The sequence below is a fragment of the Corvus cornix genome, chromosome 15 (assembly GCF_000738735.6).
Source record: "Corvus cornix cornix isolate S_Up_H32 chromosome 15, ASM73873v5, whole genome shotgun sequence".
NCBI lineage: Eukaryota > Metazoa > Chordata > Aves > Passeriformes > Corvidae > Corvus > Corvus cornix.
The window spans coordinates 2,588,692-2,614,774 of record NC_046345.1 but is presented as its reverse complement, the minus strand read 5'-3'; the positions used below and the strand labels follow the sequence as shown (position 1 = coordinate 2,614,774).

At 40.3% G+C, this 26,083-nt stretch overlaps 1 protein-coding gene across 10 annotated transcripts; it reads right to left on the bottom strand.

The window, feature by feature from the left end:
- Window positions 1–1,704: 1,704 nt before the first annotated feature.
- Window positions 1,705–26,019, bottom strand: MPHOSPH9 (M-phase phosphoprotein 9). Of its 10 annotated transcripts, none has more exons than XM_039560913.1 (24): window positions 25,848–26,019; window positions 23,280–23,412; window positions 22,903–23,038; window positions 21,623–21,712; window positions 18,212–18,714; window positions 17,838–17,961; window positions 17,093–17,177; window positions 15,775–15,881; window positions 15,237–15,362; window positions 14,003–14,439; window positions 13,278–13,436; window positions 12,253–12,340; window positions 11,217–11,432; window positions 10,317–10,364; window positions 9,893–9,957; window positions 9,355–9,456; window positions 7,676–7,813; window positions 6,801–6,976; window positions 5,914–6,078; window positions 5,476–5,596; window positions 5,054–5,157; window positions 4,027–4,232; window positions 3,589–3,657; window positions 1,705–2,700 (listed from the first exon to the last, which is right to left on the bottom strand). In XM_039560913.1, the coding sequence occupies exons 2-24, from the start codon at window positions 23,384–23,386 to the stop codon at window positions 2,599–2,601; spliced, it is 3,474 nt and encodes a 1,157-aa protein (XP_039416847.1). In that variant the 5' UTR covers window positions 23,387–23,412; window positions 25,848–26,019; the 3' UTR covers window positions 1,705–2,598. The 10 variants fall into 10 exon arrangements, with proteins under 10 accessions (XP_039416847.1, XP_039416846.1, XP_039416841.1 ...); XM_039560912.1 differs by having other exon boundaries at window positions 22,888–23,035; XM_039560907.1 differs by having other exon boundaries at window positions 22,888–23,038; window positions 25,848–26,018.
- Window positions 26,020–26,083: the final 64 nt, after the last annotated feature.

Below are 26,083 nucleotides of genomic sequence, written 5' to 3'. Positions count from 1 at the left end.
GCATCATTCCAGCGCTTCTTCCCTCTCTGCAAAGGCAAAATACTCGCAGTTTGTTTTGTAACTGCTCCCCGCATTGCCACACTAAATTGTAGTCCACATTACAGCTTCTTGCGAGGCAGATTATGCCTAAACCTATCAATGCTACAACGAGACGCTTTTAAAATCTGCTCTCTAGAGATGTGAACAAACAGAAATTCAATTTTCCAAAGTTTAAATCTCACAGCTGAAGGAGTTGAAATGTTTATTATCATAGAGAAAACTATGCATGGGAGTGTCTTGCAAGGGCAGACTGAGGCAAAGGAGAGCCTGGGGCTCCAGGCAGGACCTCGTAGATCTGGTAAGGAGATAAATGCCAACATAGCTGGGAGGTGTCAGGTAAGAACACAAGAGGAAGATGACTAAAGTCCTCAGCAGAGGAAGTATAAGCTTCTCTGGTTCTCTGAAAGTCCTTATGTGTCCTCAAAGAGAGAACAAGGCAATTTTCTCGTGTTAAGGGGAAGTTGAAAGGGGATTAAAAACATAAGGACAGTGTCCGGCAAAGGGCAGGGCCAGCAGTCCTGGTTCCCACAGTAAACGCTCCCTGTGCCCCAGTTTTTGGTGCTTCGGGTCTGATTTTCAGGAGCACTGAGCATTCAGGCCTCCCACTGATTTAATCTGGAACTGCAGAGCCTCTGCCCCTCTGATGAATCAGGCCAAAGGCACCACGCTGAACAGGTCACAGTTATTTGAGAAGGTTGGCCTAGAAGTTTACTAAAAGCAACACTTCCCCCCCCCCCCGCCCCGAACCTTCAGTGTTATAATAGAACAGAAATAGCCTAAAGAGCTCCAACAGATGGAGGAGGACTTTTGATTAAAAAATAAATTCTGACTCACAATTCAGGTTTTGGGATGTAATAAAAAGGAGTCCATGAATATGAATAGTGCTGGAAAGAATGGAGTGGAGATGAAGGGAGGTTAGAAGGAGAGGCAGTGAAAGAGCTGAGCTGATTTACCTACTTGCCTCTAATGTCTGTCAGGAAAATTCTTTGGTTTTGCTGTAGCACTGATGAAAGAAAACAAGACCATTACTGGACTCATGAAATTTTCCTGTAATGGATTCCTTGGAAAAATCCCGCTGGCTGACTGGTATTTCTGAAGAATGCTTTAAAACTGTGCCTGTTAATAACAAAATAGTGGGAAAACTGCACATGAATAGAGCTAAGCAGGGAAGGGATTCTATTTCCTCGCCCTTAACCCCTTGTAAGTAAAAATTACCAGTGAGAACATGGAATGCCATCAGAATTGTACATCTCTTTGTGGACACTGGAAATACATTGGAGCAAGTCCTCTCCAAGCATTCAGACCCAATTTCTGCATTTTAGAGTAAAGGGGAAAATGAGTAACTACTATCCTTGACTTCTGCCTGGCTCTGATCTTGCACTGGAAGTACCCACAGGGCAGAAGGGGTTGGAAAAACGACAACATTTTTGAAAAGACCGTGCATGGGTAGGACAGTTCTTCATCAAATATCTTAAACCACAGCACTCTAATTTTAGAATCAGACCTTCTCAGGCTTCCTTTATGACAGCTATTCTGGCCCTATAATCACATCACTGGTGGCTAAACATCTTGAACAAGGACAGAATTTGAAACACACAATATGATTAAAACCTACATTATCGCTGATGTAATATCCCAGAGCCTATTATTGTACTTGGGCAGGAGGACAGAATCTAATTAAACATTTATTAAATATTAAAATACAAACCAAAGTATCAATGCTGGACAGTAATGCAACAATATGTCAACTGGCAAATATGTATTTTTCACCAAGAAAAATCCGTTTATGTTCACAAATACATGAAATGTACACGAACAGAACACTGGCACGAAACCCAGTCTGGCACATGGAACCAGTAACTTCAGGTAAGGAGTTCCAGTCCTGGAGTGTCAGCTGGAGTCGAGTTGTTCACTGGGAGACAAGGGAGGCTGCTGTCAGGTGAATCCTGGTGCTCACAGTATCAAAACACCCCTCACTGTGACTGCTGGGAGACATCAGATGAATCGGAGCAGGATTTTCCTGCCCCAGCCAGCCATAGTGCAAGTACTGCTCACAGTTCTGTCACAATGAAAAACATCCATTAAAGGTTTAAATTAAAAGGATTTACCACAGAACAGCAGTTCTCTTCAACACAGGTAAGTCATGTTGCTTTTTGTATTAAAAGTCCAAAATCTCCTCTTGGCTAATATTTACATCACACCATAAATATTTATAAAATGGTGGAGGAAAACCAAGTGCAAAAGGGTAACACTATCATTTTCTGAAAACAAGCTGCCTTTTAGTTTCTTATTATAAATTGAATAACACTATTTAAAAATAATTAATATTTCTAAAAATATTACAATACAGGATAAACATTGATTTCTCAGGTGTAACAAAAATATGTTTAAAATAGAGGTGGCTGTTTGAAGTACAAAATATTGCTGTTTGTAAAGGGTAACATGGTTGCAAAACTACTTTTCAGGGTTTATAAAAATACAAAACAATTTGCATTTACTGAGTGCATCCTTATATATTAGTGCAAAAAAAAAAGTATATTTGCAGTCAAGAGAGAATTGTCAAAGATTCGCAGAGGTTCTTAAAACATGAAATCTTTTCAGAGTCATTCGTATTAACCCCAAATCTCTATTAATTCTTTCCAAACGATCTTCCAGGGCTTCCTAAAAGAAGAGTTAAAAGAATAAAAAAGCATTAATAATAAATCATAAAAGCCAATGATCCTTCTAAAATTAGGAAACTGCTATCATTCCTATATTCCTGGTATCCTTTTTGAGGCCTTGGGAGCATTCTGTTATCACCCAAAAACCAGAGCCAGACCTACAAACCTGTCATGTTATTTTTATGTATTTGTTGGCTTTTTTATCATGTGACTTATGAAACTCCATGAGAGAAATCTGCCAGGAATTAGGACTGATAATTAGGGAGGCACATTTAGGAAACAGCTGATCACTGCAGCGAGTGGCAGTATCGATTTACTGGAATGCACTTTTAATTTCAAATTGCTAAATTGGTAACACGCCCTGGGATTACAATTTAGGAAATGCTGAAGTCGAAGGCTTTGTGGAGAGCTCTAAAAGACAACTTTCAGACACTTGTTTTTATTAAGAGTCTGCAGAGTTTTCCACAGAAAGCACTTCCCTGTATTCCACCTAAACTACTTATCTTCTTACTTTCTTCTTTATACTTTCAAGGAGACAAAACCCAACCAAACAAAAACTAAACTTTTCAATTTCTCCTACAGCACAACATCCTCTCTGCAGCTTCAGGGATCGATTTCATAGCCACTGCATTTTGTTAATGCATTGCCTTTATCTACCTCTCAGTGTTAGTACCAGAACAGACTCTTCTTGCAGTAATTTGGCAATGTGCATCCCATGTACAAAAAATAAAAGATATAAACAATATAAAACCATAACATAAAAATCAAAAACGATATAATAATCCCCACAGTAATCACACTTACTACCCAGAGGATCCTTTTTCTACATTATGTATTCTCAAACTGGGGAAGAACAAAAGAGAACAGTAGTACAGAGAAGCTTTTTCACCTGATTTAGTCTCGCTTGCAAGGTCATTCTTCCACCAGAACAAGGGATTCGGCTCAGTGCAGCCTCAATCTAATAACAGAAAACACTTCAGCTGTAAATTAGTTTCAAGAACCAATATGAGCCTTCCTAACTCCTCTTACAGAAAGAGAGGTGAGGTGTATGAATTACAGATACATGGAGAATTTTGTTCTTTAACACCATAATACTGTGCTAACCCCCACCCACACTGTGTTTGTGTTACAGTGACTTTCCTTTAATGAATTCAGGGACAGGGAAGGACTGCAAGTAGAGCAGGGAAGGATAATGGCACATTCCTGATGTGACACTGAAGTTGTGCATGAATTTCAGCCATGCATTGCATGGATAAATGGCTCCATCCCTCACATCTCATACAACAATTATGATTTCTCACAACTTGAAAACAAAAATAATCTTTGCCTGTTGCTTTTCGTGAGTCAGCTCATCAAAAAGCCTCTCTGTTTCAGCCAGAGTTGTAATCCTTGCTGTGTATTTGAAGTCTTCTTCACAAGGTGATTGCACTGCCTCGTATCTCTGGCTCCTCTCGTCCCAAGCTGCCGCTTTCTTCATTCCATTACTGACGGATTCGGCACAGGAGCTGTGTCTGACACCTGAGTGCTGCCTTCCTGTCAACAGAACAGGAGTCTTTTTATTTGTTTTGTTATTATCTGGGAAATTGTTACACAGGACAGAAAAAGAAGCTAATGACAGCACAAGCAGTGTGGTTTTGGCAGTGCACGAACCGAGGAGAGGGACAAGCAAAGCCTCAGTCACTTGCCTTAAACAGCTTCCCGAAAGAATGCAAAACATTTGTATGGGTCATCTTTCAAGTGATCTTTGAAACACAGCATATTTTTTGGTTAACAAACAGATTCCTGTGTTGTACTAATTAGGAATTACTTTTACTGGTACATTTCTAAATATCACCAAGCTGACTGGTTGTCATGCAAACACCAGTCTAAATAAGAGCATCAATAAAACCAAAAAGCAGAAAATTGTGACAAGGAGTACAAAAGTGAGAAAAGATCAGTCATTTCAAAAAATCTGAAACAACTGGTTTTATTACAGTTACTCTTTGCTGTCTGTAATGCAATGTTTAGCAAGAGAATTTTATTAGTATGACTCAGTATGTACATCTTAATATAGACCCCACTAAGATATGCAGTGTACAACTGAGTTAAGCACAGGGAAATATATTGCCCTTCTTTCTCAATTTAATTATTTCTCTTGTTCTGCTGTGTTTGTGCACACACACGTATACATAAAGATAAAATACTGTAGGAACAGGATTTCTCTGTCTACAGGAATAAGCCAAGATTTAGAGGATTTTTAAAAGCTGGACTTCACAGAGTAAAGAGTCAGCTTTCCAGTCAAGCAGCTGCTAGCACTGTGGAAAGAATCGTGGTACAAAAATAAAGAACGGTTTCCCTCCACTTTGACAGATTACCTTCTACATCATCTAGTGAGTGAAACTGGAGCCTTTTCCTTGGATTATTGTGCTGTAAAGTAGAAGTAGGACCAGTTTCCAGGTCATCTAGAAGTATATCAAATCTACAGAGCAGGAAGCACACAGCAATTACTGGTTAGAAATCATGTATCACGCAATACATTATTTTCTACTTTTACACCTTTTGGTTGAATAAACAATTTTTTTTTTAGAAGAAGCCTGTAAGTCTTCTAAATCCTGTTCAATCATTCTAGATTTTCCTTGCCAGATTTTAAAAAGTACAGCTTAGCTTTATATTCAGAAATCTTCACAACTCATTTTTGAGGACATTTAATGAACAAGAAACAGCAGCATTAAGCCTATATAAAAATCCTGCTTCTCTAGTAATGATCAGAACACAGCTGTATTCACCAGACTCGTACCTTGTCACTGTGTTTTCATTTCTGCTAAGCAAATGGCTAAATCCAGGAGAGAGGTTTTCTTTTGGAGATCGTTTTGGGCTGTATGTCACAGACACTGGTGCCAACATTATCTCTCTTCTTGCTGCAAAAGACAAAGTATGTTTATCTACCTTAAACTCCCCAGTGCAGTACCTCCCACTCATGTGCTTACAGCTTAAAAGAATGCTCCTCAAAGCTGTCTACATGTTTAACTAAATTAGATGAGAAGAGCTTCACAACATGGAAAAATGAAAATAAACTCAGAACTCTCACATAGTCTGTGATTACAGACATGGTTTTTTTCAGACTGTCGGAACAATGCAGAAATCCTGTCTCTATCTTTCCATCTTCTAGAGCAGCCTTTCATGATTTGATTCTACTGTTTGAGTAACACAAAGCAGAGCTGAGAAAAGCACTGACTGGGAGTGTTGGATTTCCTGTTTGCAGGAGGAAGGGACGATGACCTCTGGCCACAGGGGGAGCTGAACCGCTTGGGTCTGTGCTGGTCTTTCCCTTTCTCTGGAGATCGGTTTGCAACCAAAGAAGGTTCTACAAACCCAACAGTCTGACGTCGAGTTGATGGTTCTAATTAAAAGAAAAGAAGTTGTTATATTAATCAATTATTTTCAACACAAGAACTCACAAATATTCCCCCGAACTCAGCTTTTTCTCCCTCACATCAATGTATTTGTGCTGTTTAGCTCAAGTCTCTCTTCCTACTCCTGGATCAGACAGTTTAACTCATGAAAAAGGATCTCTGCAGTGTGTGAGGGAGAAATGATGCTGAGTAATACTGCTTAATAGAGAAACAGTAGAAATCAGGCCAAAAGTGTCTTTTGGGAAAGGCTGGAGGACCTGCCTGAGGCTCAGAATATAAGCTTTTAAGAAAGACTCAATGTTTTCTCTGAATCAGTGTTGTTACAACAGCTCAGTGCACTCCCACTTCCTTAATACCATTCCCATATACCACCACGGAAACTAAAATGGATGTACAGCAGCCAGAGCTTTGTTAGGACTCCATTAACATGTTTATAAAGACTGAGATATTCTTAGAAAAGGGGACATTAACTAGTCTCCAGCTTGAGACCTAACAACAACCTCTGCATTCCCCCTATTCTAAACAAATCACTTAGATATCTAACTTCGAATTTTCTTAGGAGAACCCCAAAAATTTGCATGCTAAAACTGTTTTTATTCCATCACTGAAGCCTGATGGACTTGAATGCTGAGAATACCAGAGCCAGAAGACATGCAAACAAAGAAAAGCCAGTAAAGACATGTTCAGGAAATACAAAAATAAGAGTTACTAGCTGGTGCATCTTCTTTTTCTGTCTGTGTACCCCAATCTTTAAATACTTTTCCTTCTTCAAGTTCTTTAAAGGCTTTTATAATTGGTGCTTCTGACATCTCATTTTCTTTCTTTTCTATTGTGTTTGTTGAAGAATCTTCTTGTGAGGAGTCTTTTTCCGGAGGAGAATGATGCCTTAAAGAATGTGAGGTGGTGGAAGGAAAAAAAAGAAGATCAAGTTTTGTATTTTGGGTATTACATATACCCAAACATGAACAGAATAAACAAAAACATGAAGACATTTAGTTTAAGATTTTCAGTAAGGATGCTTTTAATTTCAGCCAAGAACCCCAGAGGGTTGTGTTAAGAGTCAATTCAGGAATCTAAAGTTGAACAGTGAGAGTTTAATTTGGTGGCTCAACCTGTTCTCAGAACTAACTACGTCCTGACAAGGCTTTAGAAACTTCTAAATAAGAAGACAAACTCCCAAGTTACACCTGAAGCCTCCCACTGGTGGAAAGCAGAAGCCAAGTGCCACAGCTCACACTCAGTACAAGAGAGCACACGGTGCCCAAACCCAGAGCAGCTTTGGACACAAACACCGAGAGCAGCACAAGAGGCAGGGCAGGATTTCTGCTCCTTCACAGAATGTGCTGAAGGCTGCTCCTGTTTGTGTCACAGCAGGTGAGGGAATGAAGATTTTAAGGAATTTTAAGGAATTTTATAGCACCTACAGCATTGCCAAATTTTTTGAGAACTCTATTTAACAGGTACAAAATCTAGAAACATGAATCCAGTCAATTCTGGATAAAATTTTTTTAAGTGTTCCACTTTATTACTTTTTAGAAGTGTTCCACTTTCCATCATGGTGGGCACTGAAGGAAACCAACTCACCTGGGAGGAATATAGGTTTCTTCCAACCTGTTGTCTTTGGGGCTTTCCTGGCCCTCCAAAGGCTGCCCAGTGAAAATGGAATATTCAGCTCCTGGTATCAACCACTTTCTCCTGCTGACATCAGGAGTTCCCAACTTGCTGTGGGAATAAAAAGCTTCAAAATTATGAAAAGCTTTGGAGTTTGGGTTTTTTTTGTTTGTTTCTGCTTTGTTTTTTAAGAAAAATCTGCAATTTATTCCAGTAAACAGAAACGAATATACAATAAACTTGTAAATACTGTGGAAAAAATAACTGCTTTTTAAAACATGCTTGTAAAGTAAAAATAAAATATTTGGGAAAAAAAATCATATGTTGAGGTTTCAGTCTAAATTACACAATATGCTCAGAATGCAGAGCTCCACAAAGATCTTCCTGTAATTTAATGCTGCTTACTCAGCCCAAGGTTTGGGTTGCAAGTAGATCTCAACTAATTAAATGAAAACATTTGGTGGAGATTACTGCAGTAGTTCAGAGCATCTGATCTCAGCTTTCCTTTGGACAACAATTATTAGAATAATAGAAAAAACAAGAAAAAACCAGCACTGATGACCTGAGAGTGATAAATATTAACTAACAAGCATCAATTAGTACATTATTATCTTGAACTATCAAAAGAAAAATGTGATTTCTATACACAGGAAAGAAGATAATTAGGAAAAAAGGATCTTGTTTACCCAAGCTATGACCTATAGGCGCTATTCTGTAAATCTGTCCTGCTGGGCATTCAATTGGAATGAGGCTTTCCTTGAGCCTCTGAGATCAGTTAGAGACAGATTAACTTCTAAATCCATATTGGCTCTTGGGTCCCCCTCCCTGATGAACATGGTCTGCCATGTCCAGGTCTTCCTTTTTCTCTTCATTGTTGAGGGGTCTGGTTCATAAAAGAGCTTTAAGCAGAAATCTGTCCCTCTAATATTTTAATACATAAATTATTTCCATCTTTGTAATCATCAATGTTTAAATCTCCCCAAAGTACTTCTGTTCAATACATCTAAATGGACATCCCCAAATCACATGAATTGTCATTTTGGCCTCCACAGCATCAGTGCTGAGATGGGAAAGACACTGAACAAGCCATAACTGAGTAATAAAAACCAAAGGGGGAAAAAGCTTTCCAGGCCTTTAAAACATAAAAAAGTCCCTCAAACAACAAACAAATAAAACCAGAGCACAGATCAACTTGAATTTCTTTAACATAAATTCCCAATTCAAACCAGAGTATTCATTCTAACTGAACTTCCACTCTACTCTCAGGATACCTGTACAGACTATACTTAGAACCATACCAAGCAGGAATCAGCCTTTCACACCATTGACACACAAAGAAAACCTCCAATGTCTAATCAGACTATGAGATTGTATTCCCAAGATCTTTGTGGAGTACAGGAATTCAGCTGAGCAGTTGGGACCTAGCAAACACTCATTTGGGAAGGGAAGGGACAGTCTGCCAAGTCAGAGATACATTATCCACAGTATTTATTTGGGTTTAATAATTTCTTGGCACATCAAATCTCTGGATTACATCACATGTGTTTAATCCATTTTAGCCCATGGAGTGACCTCATCTTGATCCATTTTTAGCCAAACATGTTAAAAGCTGTTCCAAAACACATTGTTTTCATGTTTGAATATTCACTTACTTGGCACAAGAGGTTCTTACACGACTTTCACTTATATGGCGAAGTTTTAGTGTATTTTCATGTTCCACCTGCTTGAGCTGAGCTTCAAGCTTTAAAATTGTCCTAAAAAAGATGCATTATGAGATGATTTAAATGGCATAAAAGAAACATCATATTTCTTAAGAGTTTGCTCATTTTTATTCAGATATTCTGGATGAAGCAGGAGAACAAGAGCAATTGCTGTGTTTCTGTCTATGTATCTCTGTTTGCCTAAATATGGATATAAATATGTATTTGAATTTGAAGTTAAATAAATCACGTAATCTGGCCAGCAAGACAGGACCAGGAGATACTGCTGTGGAGGCAGAGGGAGTAGAAAAAAATGCATATCCTAAATTAATGAGATTTTTAGTCTGTACAAGCAACATAAAGCAACATGAAATTCTTCATAAAATGTAATTAAAATTGCAAGATCTACAACCCTCACACTCTAGGAGAAGTTGTTTAGGCCACAGGTTGTATTTCATATTGTTAAAACAATAATAAGTTTCACAGTTACCTTTTCAAATCAGAAATCTCCGTGTTTGCATCAAGCAATTTGTTTTCAGTTGTATTTAACGTATCCTATAAGGACACAAAGAAAAATGTAAAAAACCCAGAAACTACAGAAGTGCATTAAATAAAGCCCAAGTAACTCCACGTCAGTCTTGAAAACAAATACATTAAATACATCTTCCTATTCAAAGGGTCCATTAATTTCTTTGGCTTTGACTTTGCAGTATTTTTGCTGTCTGTGACTGGAAAATAATAGATTCCAGTTTCCTTCCTTTTGCCTCCAGGACTCTGAACAAGGAAGTTATCAGTACAGATAAATACGGATCTTTCTCTTTGAGCTTTTTCAAAATATTTAATTCAGCTAATTCCGTGGCACATTATCACAAAGTTTGCATGTTTGGGTTTTTAATTAACCAGTGTGTGCCTACCTTTACTCTTTCATGTTCTTTTCCAAGGGATTCGTATTCTCCTAAAAGCTAAAACAAAACAAAAGAACACACAAACCCACAGTGAGACCACAGCCAATTAACAGTTTTGTTGGCTGCTGTAAAATCATCTCAACAGCTTGTCTAACACATGCAGAAGCATTACAGGGGATACAAAATGTACTTTAATAGTATTTGTTAAGCTCTTCTTATCATCTTTTAATTGGAACAAAAAGTTATAGACAGGACAAGAGGAGACAGCTACTTAAAGAACGTATTTCTAATTTTCAAATTATTTGTCTCTAAAGAAATGGAATGAATGAACCAGTAACATTCCTCAGTGACTTTAAAAGTGACTTTGTCTTTTGAAATTTCAATTGTAAAAAAGAAGTTAAAGCACGAAATAGCTTTTCCAGCCAATACCCACTCTGCCAATCCATTTAAGCATTCCATAAAGCTTTTCCTGAAGAATCAGAGGAACAACTCCTTTGATTCAGTCTAAAATCATACACAATGAACAGTTTCAGCACGTTGGGATGAGGTATGAAAAGTTTAGTCCATCTGCAACAAGCTTAAGAGAGGAAAATGACTTTCCAAAATAATTTCATGTCATATCTTCAAAAATAAAATTAACTAAGAGCACTTAGAGTAATAAAATTCCTGAGACAGACTTTTGCAAGGGTTACCACGTCGAGTGCACACCTGCTGCCTTCAATAATTGGTTTTAAATATCCTTTAGGTCCATAGTGCCCCCCAACACCCAGCCTAGTAAGGAGTCAGCTGAGTCATTTCTGTTTCCTTAGTTGAGCATTAAGACTTTCCAGTGGTAAACTCAGAGTATTTTTCACACCCAGGACTTGCTGTCGTGCCCCTGCCAACACCATCGTCCATTTTCTTACTCACATTTTGAAACATTTTGTTTTCTTCCTGGAGCCTTGTGTTTTTATTGTCAGATAACTTGTAAGCCTTCTCAAAAGCCTCCTCCAGCTCCTTAAGCCTCGATTTCAGGCGGCTGATGGTGTTGTCCTTCTCCTTGTGGGCTGCGCGCGTTTCCTCGAGCCGCTCCTGCAGGACTTTGGAAGTGTTACTGATGGCACAGAAACGCTCCCTCCAATCTGCCTGGAGGACAGAAAACATTCTTTAGAACTTTAAAACATTCTTATTCCCTGGCAGATTGTTTATTTCAGTTCAAAGAATAATCTGAAGTCATCTGCACAGAAAGCAAGGGTATACCTGTATATAAACTATACAAGATTTTTGCTCATTTCTTTGACTTAGAAAGAATGAAAATAAAGACTAAACCCTCCAAAAATGCATGAATTTTATAGGATTTAAAATATCTAGAGGTGAGGCCTCCAGTCCATCTGACTGACTTACTTTCCAGTATAGAAATATGTCTAAAGAAGGTCAAATTAGTCTCTGCAGGTGTCTAACTTTGATGACGAAGTGTCCAACTTTCATGACAGTGTCATTTTGACTAATGAATGCAGCTATGCATTAATTTATGCACAAGCAAACAGGTCTGGCCTAGCTAGAAAAGCTGCAAATACACCCAGAGAGAGTACTTTTGCCCCAGCATAGGTGAGATTTCTTCTATCACAGCTCTAATAAGAAAATAATTAAAACAAAATAAATAAAGAAAATTTGAAGAGAAAGGTGATAAACACATTACAGTATTTCACTCTTAGAGACTTTGTTTGATCCCTGCTAACATGGAAAAAAGTTCATGAGCAAAAGTCATGATGATTCAAGTAGGGAATCCTAAGAAACTCAGACAGGAAAGTCACTATGTAACATGGGCTGATGTTATACATTAAGGGAAAGGTTGAAATGCTAAAAATAAAGAAAGTATGGAAACACTGATCAGCTTATTAATGAAAAAGTTCATTCTTTAACCCTTTTACTTAAAAAGCAACTTGAATTAAGAACATACACTTACCACTTGCTTTTCTAGCACATTATTCTTATTTTCGAGGGCTTTTATGCGAGCACTTGCTTCATTCAGAGCTGCATCTAACTGGTCACACCTATTTATAACACACAGATTAAACCAATCTCTTGAAATCTTCAAATAATAAATCTACATTCTACAGCCTTTTTTCCTCCCCCAAGCATCCCCACGAATTTTGGTGCCCAGCCTGTGATCTCCTCCCACGATCTTCAGCCACTGCAGTGTCTCTGCTCAGAAAAGCTGTGGTGCCCTGGGGGGTGAGCAGGAAACTGGGAACACACCAATTCTGTGAAGTATTCAGCTGTCTAAATTTGCAGTATGTATTTTGACTGGCAGTAATTCTACAGAAATCACATTAATATTCTCTGTATAGCAAACATCCAAGCTGTAGCTAATGGAATACACAGCAGGGGCACACAGACTCCAGGGTAAAGCCACCAATGAATTCAGGACTGGTCCTGTGTCTCCTGTGGTTCTGACATGGAAGGTACAGAAGGGTGATGTTCACCAGCACGACAGGAGAGCACAATGTTTCAACACAGATCATTTCATTACAAATTGCTCAGGAGTACCTCTGCCTGCCAGCCATTCCTGAGGAAAGCTTGTACTGGCTCCAGCAAAATTCAGGTCAAACAAGAACTCTGGTCCAAACACCACATTTGCTGTCTAACAATAGTGAACTGATCATCACAGAAGCATGGAACAGTTTGAGTTGGAAGGGACTTTAAAGCTCATCCAGTTCCAACCCCTCTGCCATGGGCAGAGACATCTTCCACAAGAGGAGGCTGCTCAGGGCCCTGTCCAACCCCTTAACCAGAGATGGGGCAGCCACAACTTAGCAACTGCATTAAATAATGCAAAATTTATACTTAACAGGGAAATATTAGTATCATAGATGCATGAAATCTTCAGAATTGAAGAGCCACATAAACTTTTCAAGATACTCCAAACAAGGATACTCAGTCTTAAAAAGAGCACCACGTAAAGAGAAAGACAAGAAGGACAAAGAGCACCTGTCAGCAAGACTTTGATTGATTTTCTTCAGGTCCTCAGATGAAGCAGTTCTATGGCTTGACTCCAGCTGCTGTTTTAAGCTCTGTATCTCAGAGTCATAGTAAGCTCGCAGATCAGCGATGTGTCGAGCGTGTTTTTCCCTCAGGTTCTGCCTAATCCTATTTTCAATATAAGAATTTTTAAAAATTCCAGCCATCCACATGACCATACACTGCTGGATTCATTGGCACATAATGAACTCAGCATATAAATGTCTCTTACAAAACTCTACTTGCATTCAAGCTAAAGCAAAAACAGCTTTGTCATCTAAGGCAGAGAGATATTATGATTATTATACACAAATAATATATACAAACACAATACAAAGCTTTACTTTTTTACAAGCCCTCATACATGGAATTTATGCCCTGCTTTTTCCATGTGCAAATCATGGGAGCTTCAACAGCAAATGGAGGATATTTATTTTTCCTAAGTGCATTAATTCTGTGCTTCTCCCACCATTTGATGCCAAAGAGGAAAACATAACCCCCCCCGAACTTTGAAATTCTCTGCCTAAATGAACTCCCTCACACAGCCTTTGAGGGAAGGATGTATTTTTATTTTTATGTCTAAAGAGACATGACCAAGAGAACTCACATATTTTGTTTGGTTTACTACTGTTGTTTCATTTCTTTCATGAAAGTACCAGCTCTGTGACTTGCAAAAAAAAGAAAAAATTACTTACTTTGACATTACCACAGGATCTTCAACAGATGCCACTGAAAGGCTGTAATCTGGCAAACTGTTGTCAGCACACTGAGTAACAGAAGATGGAGTTAGAGTCAGTGTTTCTTCCTCCTCAGTGTTGACTAAATTATCCTTGTCAGCATCCCTGTATGCCACTGGGAAGGGAGAGCTGGCCCTGTTTTCAGTTTGGAAGGGGTGATTTCTCCACAGGTCCAAGCGCACAGCTCTGCTGCTGGCAGGGTGTGTTGGAGAATCATCTAACTGAGATGAATTACTTGTCTGTGAGAAAGAGTCTGTGTCACAATGACTTGGAAAACCGGGCTCTGCCATAGAGTCTGGAGAAAAGGGAGTAGAGTCTTCAGGAATATTGAAAAAACAGCGTCCCTGGTTCTGCTGACCTGGTTTCATATGCAGGGTTGGGTCCAACGTCAAGATCTAGGAAATAAGTTACAATGCTAAAAAAGTTGTGATTTAACTCCATTTACAAGAACAAAATTTATCTAAAGGCATCAGTAAACCATATAACATACTGCAGGTATTATACTGAATATTATTAAAATCATTTGGTAGTGACAAATAAAATGAAGGCACCTGTAACACTGAAATGACAATACACATTCCCAACAATTGCAACTTAAGTTTCTAAGTTTCCATTAATAAAGGACATACCCAACATCTGCAGCTTCCTAGAAAACCTCTGAAATTTCAGGTATGCAAACTGAAGGACTAAGATGTCTGTTTCTGTGTTGAAACAATAACTTTGCAGGGTTACAAAAGCACTTCATCAATTATCTAAATGATACAGTCACACAGCAGCCATCATTTCTGGGTTATGTACAGGACTGAGACCTGTATAAAAAACCAGATACGATAAAGAATCATTTCCACAACCTGTGCCTGCTCTGTTTCATGGGTGGAATGAACTTGTCTTGTGGGAAGCACTAGGAAAACCCTGCTCCTGCCACTGCAGTTCCACGTGCAGCTCACCAGCTGCAGCCTCAGCAGCAGCACATCCGTCCCTGCGGCATCCTCAAGGTTGTGCAGCAAAGGTGCTTCTCTGCCCAGGCTGTTCTTAGAGGTTCTTTCAAGCTGGATCCTTTCCCAAGCTTCATCCCTCAGCTGCTAAAACTGCTGTTCCAGCCTAACACTGGAGGTGGCAGCAGGGGCCAAGCCATGTGAAACCAGCCCAACATATCCTCAAGAGAGATGCGAAGTAAAGAAATCAGTGTTACCTCTGGTGGGTGACTTGACTGGGAGGAAGGCATAAAACTCTGGTCTGGCATCTGCTTGTTTTCCCTTTGTCTTTTATGATAAATATCCTTCAGTGATGACAACTTCCTTTCATCAGCAGAAGACAACTTCAACAGGCAAAATCGCTGCATTACTTTTTCTGAACACAATCCTCCACTCCCAATAGAGATAAGCAAGTTCAGGGGTGAGTTTAGCTAATAAAGCAGTTCAGAACAGGCAGCTTTATTCAATGCACCCAGCTTTAAAAAGGGTCTTTAACAAGGCACATACACCTTTAACATATTAGTCACTTTTCATCTTCTATACACATTTCCTTTAGAATGACGAAAGAAGGTCAGTAAATTCCAAGTGAGGTTAGTGGGGTACAGGAATAATGAAGAGCCAGGGTATGAGAGACTGAGATAGCAAAAGAGTTCTCACAGAGAATGTAACTTCTGGAGGGCTGGTTCTTTCCATCACAGGCAAAAAGCAAAGATGACAAGAAACTATATGACAACTTTTAAACATGTACAAGTTTACCTGAACTGGTGATACTTTTGTGGAGAAAACATCAGGACACTCACTTCTGAAATTCTCTGGTAAAGTGTGATACATCTCCTTTTCATCTAACTTCCAGTATGAAAGTCCTGATAAGAAAAAAAGACCAAAATAAAATTAAAATTACAAATTTCAAGCTCACAGCTATAGAACAAGAATCCAAAATCCATTAGTAAAATGTTATTTTGTCAGTAACAAGAATGCTGTATTAGTTATTTGCATCCACTGCTTAAGGATGTCATTAGAGTATTTGTTACCAGGCCAGGAGTTACAAGAATCTCAGTGCAAAGCACAGGCAACATAATCAGTCTCACATCACACAGCACCAGCAACAAAAGCTATAAATCAGTTAAAACACACAGATTTGGTGTTCAAGGGGCAAATCCTCATTTACCGCCAACTTGTATTTCTAATGATTCCAGTATAGCACTTAAAACTGGTACCACCCAAGGAATAATCCCAGATGCTACAAACTCTTCAATGTGTGCAGCACTCTGTAGCATGCAAAAAGACAAACTACCAGGACTAAGAAGGATGGCACAAGAGGAACAGACACAGCCTCAATCCCACTTCAATTTCTTATATGTGTCCCTCTCTCAGTGGCTTGTGAAGAAGCAATAATTATACACAGTTTGCAGGGCTGCATCTCTGTGCCCCTGTTTGTTACTGAAATGAATCCACCCTGTTATGATCAAAATATGTGAATTAGTTTTCTGGCTTTGATAAAAAAACCACAAAAACCAACACTCCCACACCCGTGCAAACCCACCAACAACCACCCCTCATATATACCCCCAGAACAACAGAGCCAAACCTTACCAAAACACAAAAAAAGCAACCCTCCCCCCAAAATTAAAGAATCACCACGTTACACACTGCATTATTTTGTTCTTGTCACACAATTATTGCATCATGTCCTTGGCTTACAGGAATTCTGCCTCTATTACCATGAACTCCTGTAATTACCACACCATTGATGCTAATATTTGATACCCTACCATGACAGCAACAGTAATTCCATTATGAAACAGTTTTATACACCAGGTTTAGCTTTGAAATGCTGAGAAATTTGGAAAAAAAAAACCCAACTGCTGCATGTCCTACATCTGCCAGCAGCGATACACAGGAGGTGCCATCAGTTTGAAAACAGGAGCAAGAAGCAGAATTAATGCCACAGCAAAGCTTGTCAGTGCTTAAATCCTCCTCACTTCCCTGAAATTATTGGAGATGCATTCCAGTAAGAGTTTTAAAAATGAGAATTCAAAAGAAAGGAAATTTAGGTACAAGAAATTAACTATACCTGAAGCTTCTGACACTACGGAATTCGGACTTTCCTTCGGTTGATTGAGGTAAAAAGGTGGCAAAGCAGCATCAGTAAGGTTTGTCTAAAATTACAATGGAAAAACAAATTCAGAAGGAAAATCACAAGGCAAGGGAAAAAAAAGCAAGGGTATAATTTTTAAAAATCGCATGTAAATGTTCTTAGTCTTTTTAAGCAAAGAGATTTAATACAATTATACAGCATGATCCAAACCTACAGAATTTATATTGAGGGTAATCATAGCCAAAAGTGGAACTAAGCTAAGGCACATAATTAAACTGGTATATCCTAAGATGTGCCTGTGCTTTTGTCCTGAGCAAAGTGGTTAATGCCTTAACACACAAAGAATCCCATGTGCCAGAAGAGGCATCACCAGCTGAAATCAAAGATCCTTCAAATATTACAGGGCACAATAAATTACCATGACCTGAAGCCTCAGCTGAGAATGTGGTCGTTATCTCTACAAGGAAAGAACATGTGCCACTTAAGGATGTGTTAAGACAAAAATTAGGCAATGAATAAAGTAAGATAAAATAGCTATGTGCCTAAATATGGAATGATCCAAGAAGTAAACTTTGCCCACATGAACTTTAAATATGTGAATGGGAGCCCAAATGCTTAAAATATGAAAGTATATGCTGACTGAGAACATGCTGTAACTCTGAAAAAATACCAGTTATAAGAATAGCATTAGAAAAACATAGTGAAATAAAAAGATACTTACGTTCTCTAGTGGTAATCTCTTCACTCTCTCATTTTCTTGCATAGAGTTCACACACTCTTCATCTGCAGTTACTCTTTTTGGTTGGGTTTGTTTCAACTTTTGTGCCCATGATGTTAGAGATTTACTAGATGGTAAGAAACACACACATACACCTTAAAGTATTTCCCCCAAACACATCTGCAACAGCTAAACACTTGAGATGCAGATCTGCATGATTCAGAAACATCAGGCTAAATAAATGTATTTATCTGCCAAGCAGCAGAATATCAAGAGATTCCATTCAACTCAGACATGTTCCTGGTGACCCCCAGCTTTTACTAAATGGGAATTGTCTATAATAATAAATTAACACATTTGGGAAGCTTATCACTTACCTGGCTTTTTTCCCACGCTCATCTTCATCGGCTTTACATTCAAATTCAGCGGGAAAAACTAAAATGTCATTCCTTCCTGATGAACAGTTTTCCTCTGGTTTTTTTGCTAAAAGTTCTCTTTTATTCTGAGCTCTGCCCACAGCTGCATCACTCTGCAGCCCCGCTCCGTGGGCAGCGTGCTCCATGCAGTCCGTGCCCTGCTGCCTGGGCTGCCCAGGGCTCAGCTCGGCGGTGGACAGGGTGCCGTAGCCGCTGTTCATCGAGGCCTCGCTCCCCACACATTCCTGCTGCACATCAGAGGCCTCTGGCTGCGTCTCCCCTTCGCTGGATCTCAGCTGGCTGGCAATGCTCTCCTGCTCCTCAAACGCCTCCGAGCGCATCCCCATTGGGCTCGGGAGGGATGGAAAGGTGTCCGTGAGCTGGGCAGGCAAACCCCGGCTCCTGCTGGCGCCCCGAGTGCTGCTCTGCAACCTCACCAGCTGCTTTATCTCATCCTGAATCAGCTGCACAGAGGAAAAGGCACAATTCCCATGAGGTCCTGCCACAAATCACGTTCCTATTTTGATGCATCTTCGATTCATGTTATTAGTGGGAGATTTAGAGTACTTATTCCATGTAACTCCAAGTTTTCATGTGCAGACATCTCATGCATAAAGTAGATAAATACATACTGTGCATAACAGTAAAATGTCCATGGGAACAATCCTTAATTCCATGCAGTGAATTACGAGTCTCAGTAGTCATTTATTCATGTAAAAAACATGCATGAATGTATTCACTAATTGCCCTCAGAACTATAGTTACCTACCAACCAGCTAAAGAAATACCAGCTATCCAGGTGTTTGCCTAAATTTAGGTCTGAAACACTTTTTCACTTGGATACACATTTTTAAAGATTGCAAGGATGCTTTAATTTAAGTATTAACCATTATTATGAGAATAGGAATAATGTACCTCTGCAAGATTATTTGCATAAAACTCGACTTTAAAAACCCAATTTAGAGATTAAGCTATCAGGTTCATATGGTACAAAGTTCTACCTTTTGATTGTTTTGGTGTCTGATGGAGTGGAGCAAACCTATAACTGGATCACCAGATTCAACAGGTCACTTACTCCTTTGTCTACAATGTCTGAAAAGACTTATTTCTGTATATCAGCTAAGTAATTTTAAGTTCTAAGTTTTACAGTTGTGCACTGGCAATACTGAAACAGCTCTGAGAAGTAATTCATGCTTTTGCCAAGGGCTGTGAAGAGATTTCACATTTGTGCCCGTGGCCAGCACCTCTGCAGAGTTCAACTGAGATTACTGAACTGCAGGAGGACACAACTCTTGCACATGACAAGACAGAGCACAGAACGTTTCCAAGAACGTATTTCAAACTAATTCCCTCAGGAAAGAAAGAAAGAAGAAAACCTGCAGTAATTTTGAGGACATGGAACTCATGTTTTTTCACAGAACTGTACATTACTCATATGTGAATAGCAACTGGAAAGCACAAATTGAACAAAAACGATTTATTCTCTTAAAGAAAGAAATAAAAAAGAAGACTTAACTTCAGAGGAACCTACATGTAATGCTAGTCAGGATCAAGCCTCAGATTTTTGATTAACTTGCCATAGAACTAACAATTGAATTCCAGCTCAGTCCTTCTATGCCAAAAATAACAAACAAAAAACTTGGGATTAAGTTTCCTTCCACTACAAAGTTTTGTGTTCTGCTATTGATTTCAATCATGACTGCAGCAATTGTTTGTATTTTAATTCTGTGATCCAACTCTGTCAGGAAGGTAAGGAAGGGAGAACAGAAGGGAAAAAACAGAACTGGAGTGGGGAAAAGAAGATCAGATTCACTGCTGACATTTAATCTTTGTCATTAATACCCTGTGCAGGGAAAGTGAAAGGCTCCTATTCCAATTAAATTGCATTTTAACTTCTTTTTGCATAGTCACAAATAATTCCAAGAGATGAAAGAAAATGGGAAAAATAAGAAGTGCTTTCTACAAGTTTGGGATTGTAATTTTGTTTTTAAATTCTCTTTGATAAAGTCTGATCTTGGGATGATCCACAGCTAGTGACAGCTTCTCCCTGGCACACTTGTCTTCTGTTGCATAGATCACATAAGCCAAGGGCTGACCCCACTGATTCCAAAAGGAACTCAAGGTCTTTTGATCCCTATTTTCATATGGATGAAGATTTTTATAAGCACAATTGGTCCTGAAACCCAGCACAGAGGAAACCTGATCTCAGAATCATGTCAGTGCTGATGCAACATCTTGCTATTCTACCACAAATAGTAGATTATTACTGGTTTTGTGTCTTTTTATTACTCTCACTAGAATGTGTTTCAGTGTTTTCACTAGGTCACTGGCACACCAGTGTAAGTTTGGAATAGCTCCATTTATTTTCTTTAATGCATTCACACAAGTCAGTTACAGCTGTTGATTTTGTGTTTAGTGTGGCAATCCATGCAGTTAGTAAGTCCCTGCTGACACCACACCCTCAGCTCTTCCAGAGGTAGCCTTTCCTATTAAAAAAAGACAAAAACCAGCAAAGCCAACACAATGGATTAGTAAAGACTATGATCAGCAACAAGTTAATCAAACCACTACAGTAAGAGGAAGGAAATACAAGGGTAAGGAAACACTGGTGGGACAAAAAGAACAAGATGAGAGGGAGGGGGGGAAGTTGGGGAGGTGAGCAGGAGAAACAGGAGATAGGATAAAAGGACAGTACCTCTTGTTAATTCAGTTCAGGAACTGTTGATTACTACTAGTGTGGAGGGCATCAGGAAAGGGAAGGGAAAAACAGCAACCAAAATGATGAGGATATTAAGCATTATATATTGATAGTATTACTGTCTGTTATATATACATATACATTTCTTCTGTTCTAATGGATAAATGTAGTCCAGCAAAAATATGAACCTTCACATGGGTTATTTTTCATTCTTAGAAAGGAGACTGTTCAACTGAAGGTGAAAGAAGTGTTCAGCTATTACAGTGATGGCTTTCCTAGGCTATATACTGTTTGGATGAGGGGATGAGAGGTTGTATAATATTTTTAATCAAAAGAAAGCTATATTTTCTCAAAATTAGAAATTATACAGTCTAACAGTTAATAAAAACCACCTTGTACCTATAAAATCCCATTATCATGTGAACATTCTGAACCAAAAGTTTGTGAAAACGACACAACTGAAAACAAATGATCCACAAATCACTTCTGAAATGGTTCCTACCAGTTACTTTGTTAATTAGCCAAGGCTGTCTCAAATATGCATCCTTTAAACAGCACTCCAGTCATCCACTTCAATTAACTGCCTCTCTGCATTGTTTTGGAGGAATGTGGAGTTGGAGGGGGAGAAAAAAAACATTCAGCCTTATCTACCTCCATGAACAGCCATTACTTACTTGGATTTGATGGTGGAACTGCTCTTGCTGGGCAACTATTTGTTCCTGACATTGTTTTTCTACCAGTCTCAATAGCTGTAGCCACCTTGTCTGTTAAATCACAAAGTAAAACAATTAAAGCACAGCCATATTGCATCTCTTATCTTTTTCTCTGGCTACAAATAGTTTTGCAATCCTATACTTGGGTGTTGACACAACACAAAGTTGAATAACAGCATTGTGGTTGCCCACCCCACAGTACATCCAGCCCCCACCATGCCAATCAATGGAAACTAAAAGTAGGAACAGCTGCCAGCAAAGAACAGTGAAATTCTGGAAAGGTTGATTCCAGTTCCATTAATTACAGGCAAATCTAAAATTGAGAATTAAACACCCCTCTGTCCATTCTCTTCAGTAAGAAAGTCTTTCCCTCAGCAATCCAGCTGAAGGCCATGATGCATAATTACATAGTGGAAACTAAAAGAAAAGATAACTTCAAAAAAATCAAATGTACAGCATTCCTGAAACATGGCAAAATCTGATGTTTAAAAGCTATTTGATGCTAATGTTTATGGAGCCTGGTGCTTGAAGCACAGGACACGGGACACAGACATCAATATTCTGTTCCTGGAGGTGTTAAAGAGAACCCAAATTAAGCATCTGTCAACACACACTTGGATGGATCCCAGCCAGAAAGCTCAAACATTCTGCAGGAACAAGCCCATGGTATGGAAAACTGATGTTCCTTATGATGACTAAAAATAATGATAAAAATGTGAAATACAAAAGGACAAAAAATATTCAAAAGAGTGTTTGGGAGAATTAGTTCATTGAAACTACATCATTATTTTTGCGTTGGTTTAAATCTGGAAACAAACTAATCACCTACACATCTTTACAAATGGAAACAGAACCAGTTTCAGAAAAAAAACCTCCTAATTTCTAGGATAATTTCAGACCAGTTCAATGTGCTACAATTTTAATGGTTTAAATTCTTCAGTTCAAAAACCTGCTATCTTTAAGTATTGTAACTTTGGGAAAAAATATTCAGATCCATATTATAAAACACCAAGATATAAAGATAAAATATTGTAAAACACTAAGATAACATTGCAGTAAAATCCAGCCAGGTGATTAGTTCCCTTATTGTAAAAGGCTCTGTCCCATCATGAAGAATAAACACATATGCAGGTCTTTCTCCTGAAGTAGCATTAGGTTCATCTTAAAAAAATGCAAAGCAAATACATTAATACCAGCTTTTAAAAATAAACCTTAACATCAAATACCTCACAGTTCCTCACAATTTCCGAGTCAGCGTGTCCAATGTTCTGGATATCCTGCATAAAGGAGGCAAGCAGCTCAACAGAATCAGGCTTTAATGAGGACCTGGTATTCCCTGAGTAACCAGAAACTCCATTGGGATTGGATGAAGGACTTCTGGTGAAACATGAGGAAAAATAATTATTTATTGTGTCAGGTGTGCAACACAGTGGCCAAAACAATACACTACATAGGCTAGACTGCCAGAAGAGAATTATACACTCAATTTACATTGGAACTCTCATCATGTTGAAATAAAAATTTCACCTTAATACAAATATTACTGTGAAGGCATGCTAACTAAGCAAAACCAAAAGAATAATAAAAACATTTGCTAGTGTTTCCTTCAGCACATTACCTGTTACAATTCAAATTACACACAGAGCTGTGGGTGTTTCTGCCATCAGAGTCTGCAGAAGACGAAGGGGTTCCTTGTACAGAATTCACCACATCGCAGTTTTCCATATCTTAGTCCCAAGTATGACATCACCCTGAAAACAGAGAGGAATAAGCATCACTCTCTTTCTTTAAAAGAACATTTGACTTTATTGTGTGAAGAAATAGAAATGGAATCGAAGAGACAGTTGTTTCAGCCAAACCACCCCAGCAAGTGCAAATATTCCAAAAACCAGGCTCCCTCCTTCCCCTGTGCTACCCCTGCAAACAGGAGCTGCTCAGTCAGCCTCGTGCCTGCTGGGCCTCCCAGAAGCCAGAGAGGTTCCTAACTGTGCATCACACATCCAACACCGGGCTGTAAAGGAGGTCTGAATGCAAAACATCCCAGGTAACACCATGCTGTTTGGGTGGGAGTGGTTGTTTTTTTAAAATCTGGGGCTCCGCAGACCATCTGCAAGGTGTGAGATCTCCTATTATCAATGTATTGAAATGTGACTGAGGATCTGAACCTTCACTGGAAGAAACACACTCGCCAAAAATAATAAAACTGAGACCAACTGAGTTAGACTGGGGTCGAGCAATTCTGCCACTTCTGTGGGTTAATATCCGGCTTATTTTTTTCACAGATCACTTGTTTCATTGTTAATATGTAACATTAATTCAGAAAGCTTTGAAATTGTTTTGAGCTACATTTCTGACCAATTAATAAAACAACAACAAAAAAAAAAAGGAGTCAAACAGGAATCCCACAGTGGTTAAAACCAGCAGGTGGTTAACTGAAAGCATCATAAATAAATAAATACACAATACTTGGGCCATAGTTTTACAGCACTCAAAGCAGAGTGGCTGTAGAGAGACTAAAATATTCTTCCAGTTTGCATACTTTCACTAAGAAAACCCTTGAAGTACATTAATTATTCAGTTCTTACACAGGTCTTATTTCAGCATGTTCTACACCCTGGTGAATTCAGCCTGTGTTCTAACACTGAAGAAAAACCTTATGATCATTTCAGGGATGGAGAGCAAAAAGAGACATTAAGAAATATCATCTTGGTAGTCTGATAATGCCAAGAATAACTTCCTGCTGCCTTCAAGAAGCACAACACCTCCAAAGCACAACCATTCCTCTTTACAGTGCTTACAAAGAACTGCTGATGTGTTTTACAGATTCAAGCTTTTATTATTTGCAAGTACAAAGAGATGTATCTCTAACAGAAGTGTTAGAGATATTTTCACCAGAAGGAAACTAATGAACAACTGCCCTATTTTTCCCTGTTTTACTGGAGCCTGCTTGGCTTTAGCAGGAATGTTTTTCAGGTACTCACTATCTCCTCTGGGTAGGGCTGAAAATGCCAGAATTGGAAGGAAGTTATCACAGACACACATTATCCCTCTGACAGAGCTTCTTGGATAAAGAAAAGAAGAAAAACACGGCTTTTTTCTTTTTCTAGTGGTCAGAAGTCAGCAAAACTGGGAGGTTATCAGGCCGCTAAGCTGACAGCTAAAGCCGAAGCTGGGAGTGTCACTGGAGCTGCTGGATGGGGGCTGCATCAGTCACCCCCGTCTCCCCAGGATGGAATCATGGGTGGCCTATCTCAGCAGCACAGCAATGGGTGGGACTTAGCTGTGACACAGGCTCGTTTCATAACCTCATTAGAAGTCTGTTCTCAGTAAAAAAAAATATTAGTGAGCTGTAACTGTGCTGCGGGAGCACTGTCATCCATCGATCCCACAGCACAGCACGGTCCTTACACGGCCACGTCGCTGCAGAAAGGGGCACGGTTGCAAAAAAACAAGCTGCGAGGTGTTTTAACTCAAAAATATCGGCGCTGACTTCGATGCAAACGCCGGGGCCAGCGCAGACACACAGCCCGTGAGGTTCTGCATCGCTTCCTGAGCCAGACCTGATTCCTTCCGATCCCTCGCAGATCCCTAAGCGGTGACAGGGCACCTCGGTGCTCCCGCCGCCGCCAGGCCCCCATCTCCCCACGGACTTTGAGGGACCCGCAGAAAGCACAACGAGCCCCGCGGCTGCAGCGCCCCAGGGCGTCCTCAGGAGCCGCCCGGGCCCCAAGGGCTCAGCCCTCGCAGGGATCCCTCTCGCCACGTCTGCGCCCTCGGGGCCGCCTCCCGTCAGTCCGTGACCCCCTCCCCGGTTCCGTGTGTGTCCCGTCCGCTCACAAGTGCCCCGCTCCCCCCCGCTGTCCCCCGGGCCCCCTCACAAGTCACCCCTCACTCGGCGCGGCCCCTCCACGGTCCCGTCCCTTCACCAGCGCCCCCCCAGCGGCTCCGCCCCCCCGCCCCGCTCAGGCCAAGCCCCGCCCCCTCGCTCTCATTGGGCGGCCACCCCTCGCGCTCCGCGATGTTGACAGCGCCGCCGCCTCGGATTGGCTGCACCGCCCGCCACTCTGCGAGGAAAGGGGCGGCGCACCGGGGGCGGCCTCGCGGCTACGGAACCCGGCGCGGGGATCCGGCCAAGCGCAGCGGCGCTGCCCCCGCCGGCTGCCCGGGGGGCCCGCTCGGTTCATACCCGCATCGCTGGGAACCCACGGCGCCCGGCAGCCGCCTTCTCCCGCGGCCTTGAGGCGACGAACAGGCGCGGCCCTGCGCCGCCCGCCGGGCGATTGGCGGCCGAGAGTTTCGAACGCGGGGACGGGGGTAGAGGGCGCTCCGCGCTGAGCCCGGCCCGCTGATTGGCCGCCTCGAGCGCGCGCCGGCCCGCGCCTCCCGCGCTGATTCGCTGCGCGGCAAAGCCCGCGCGCCGCC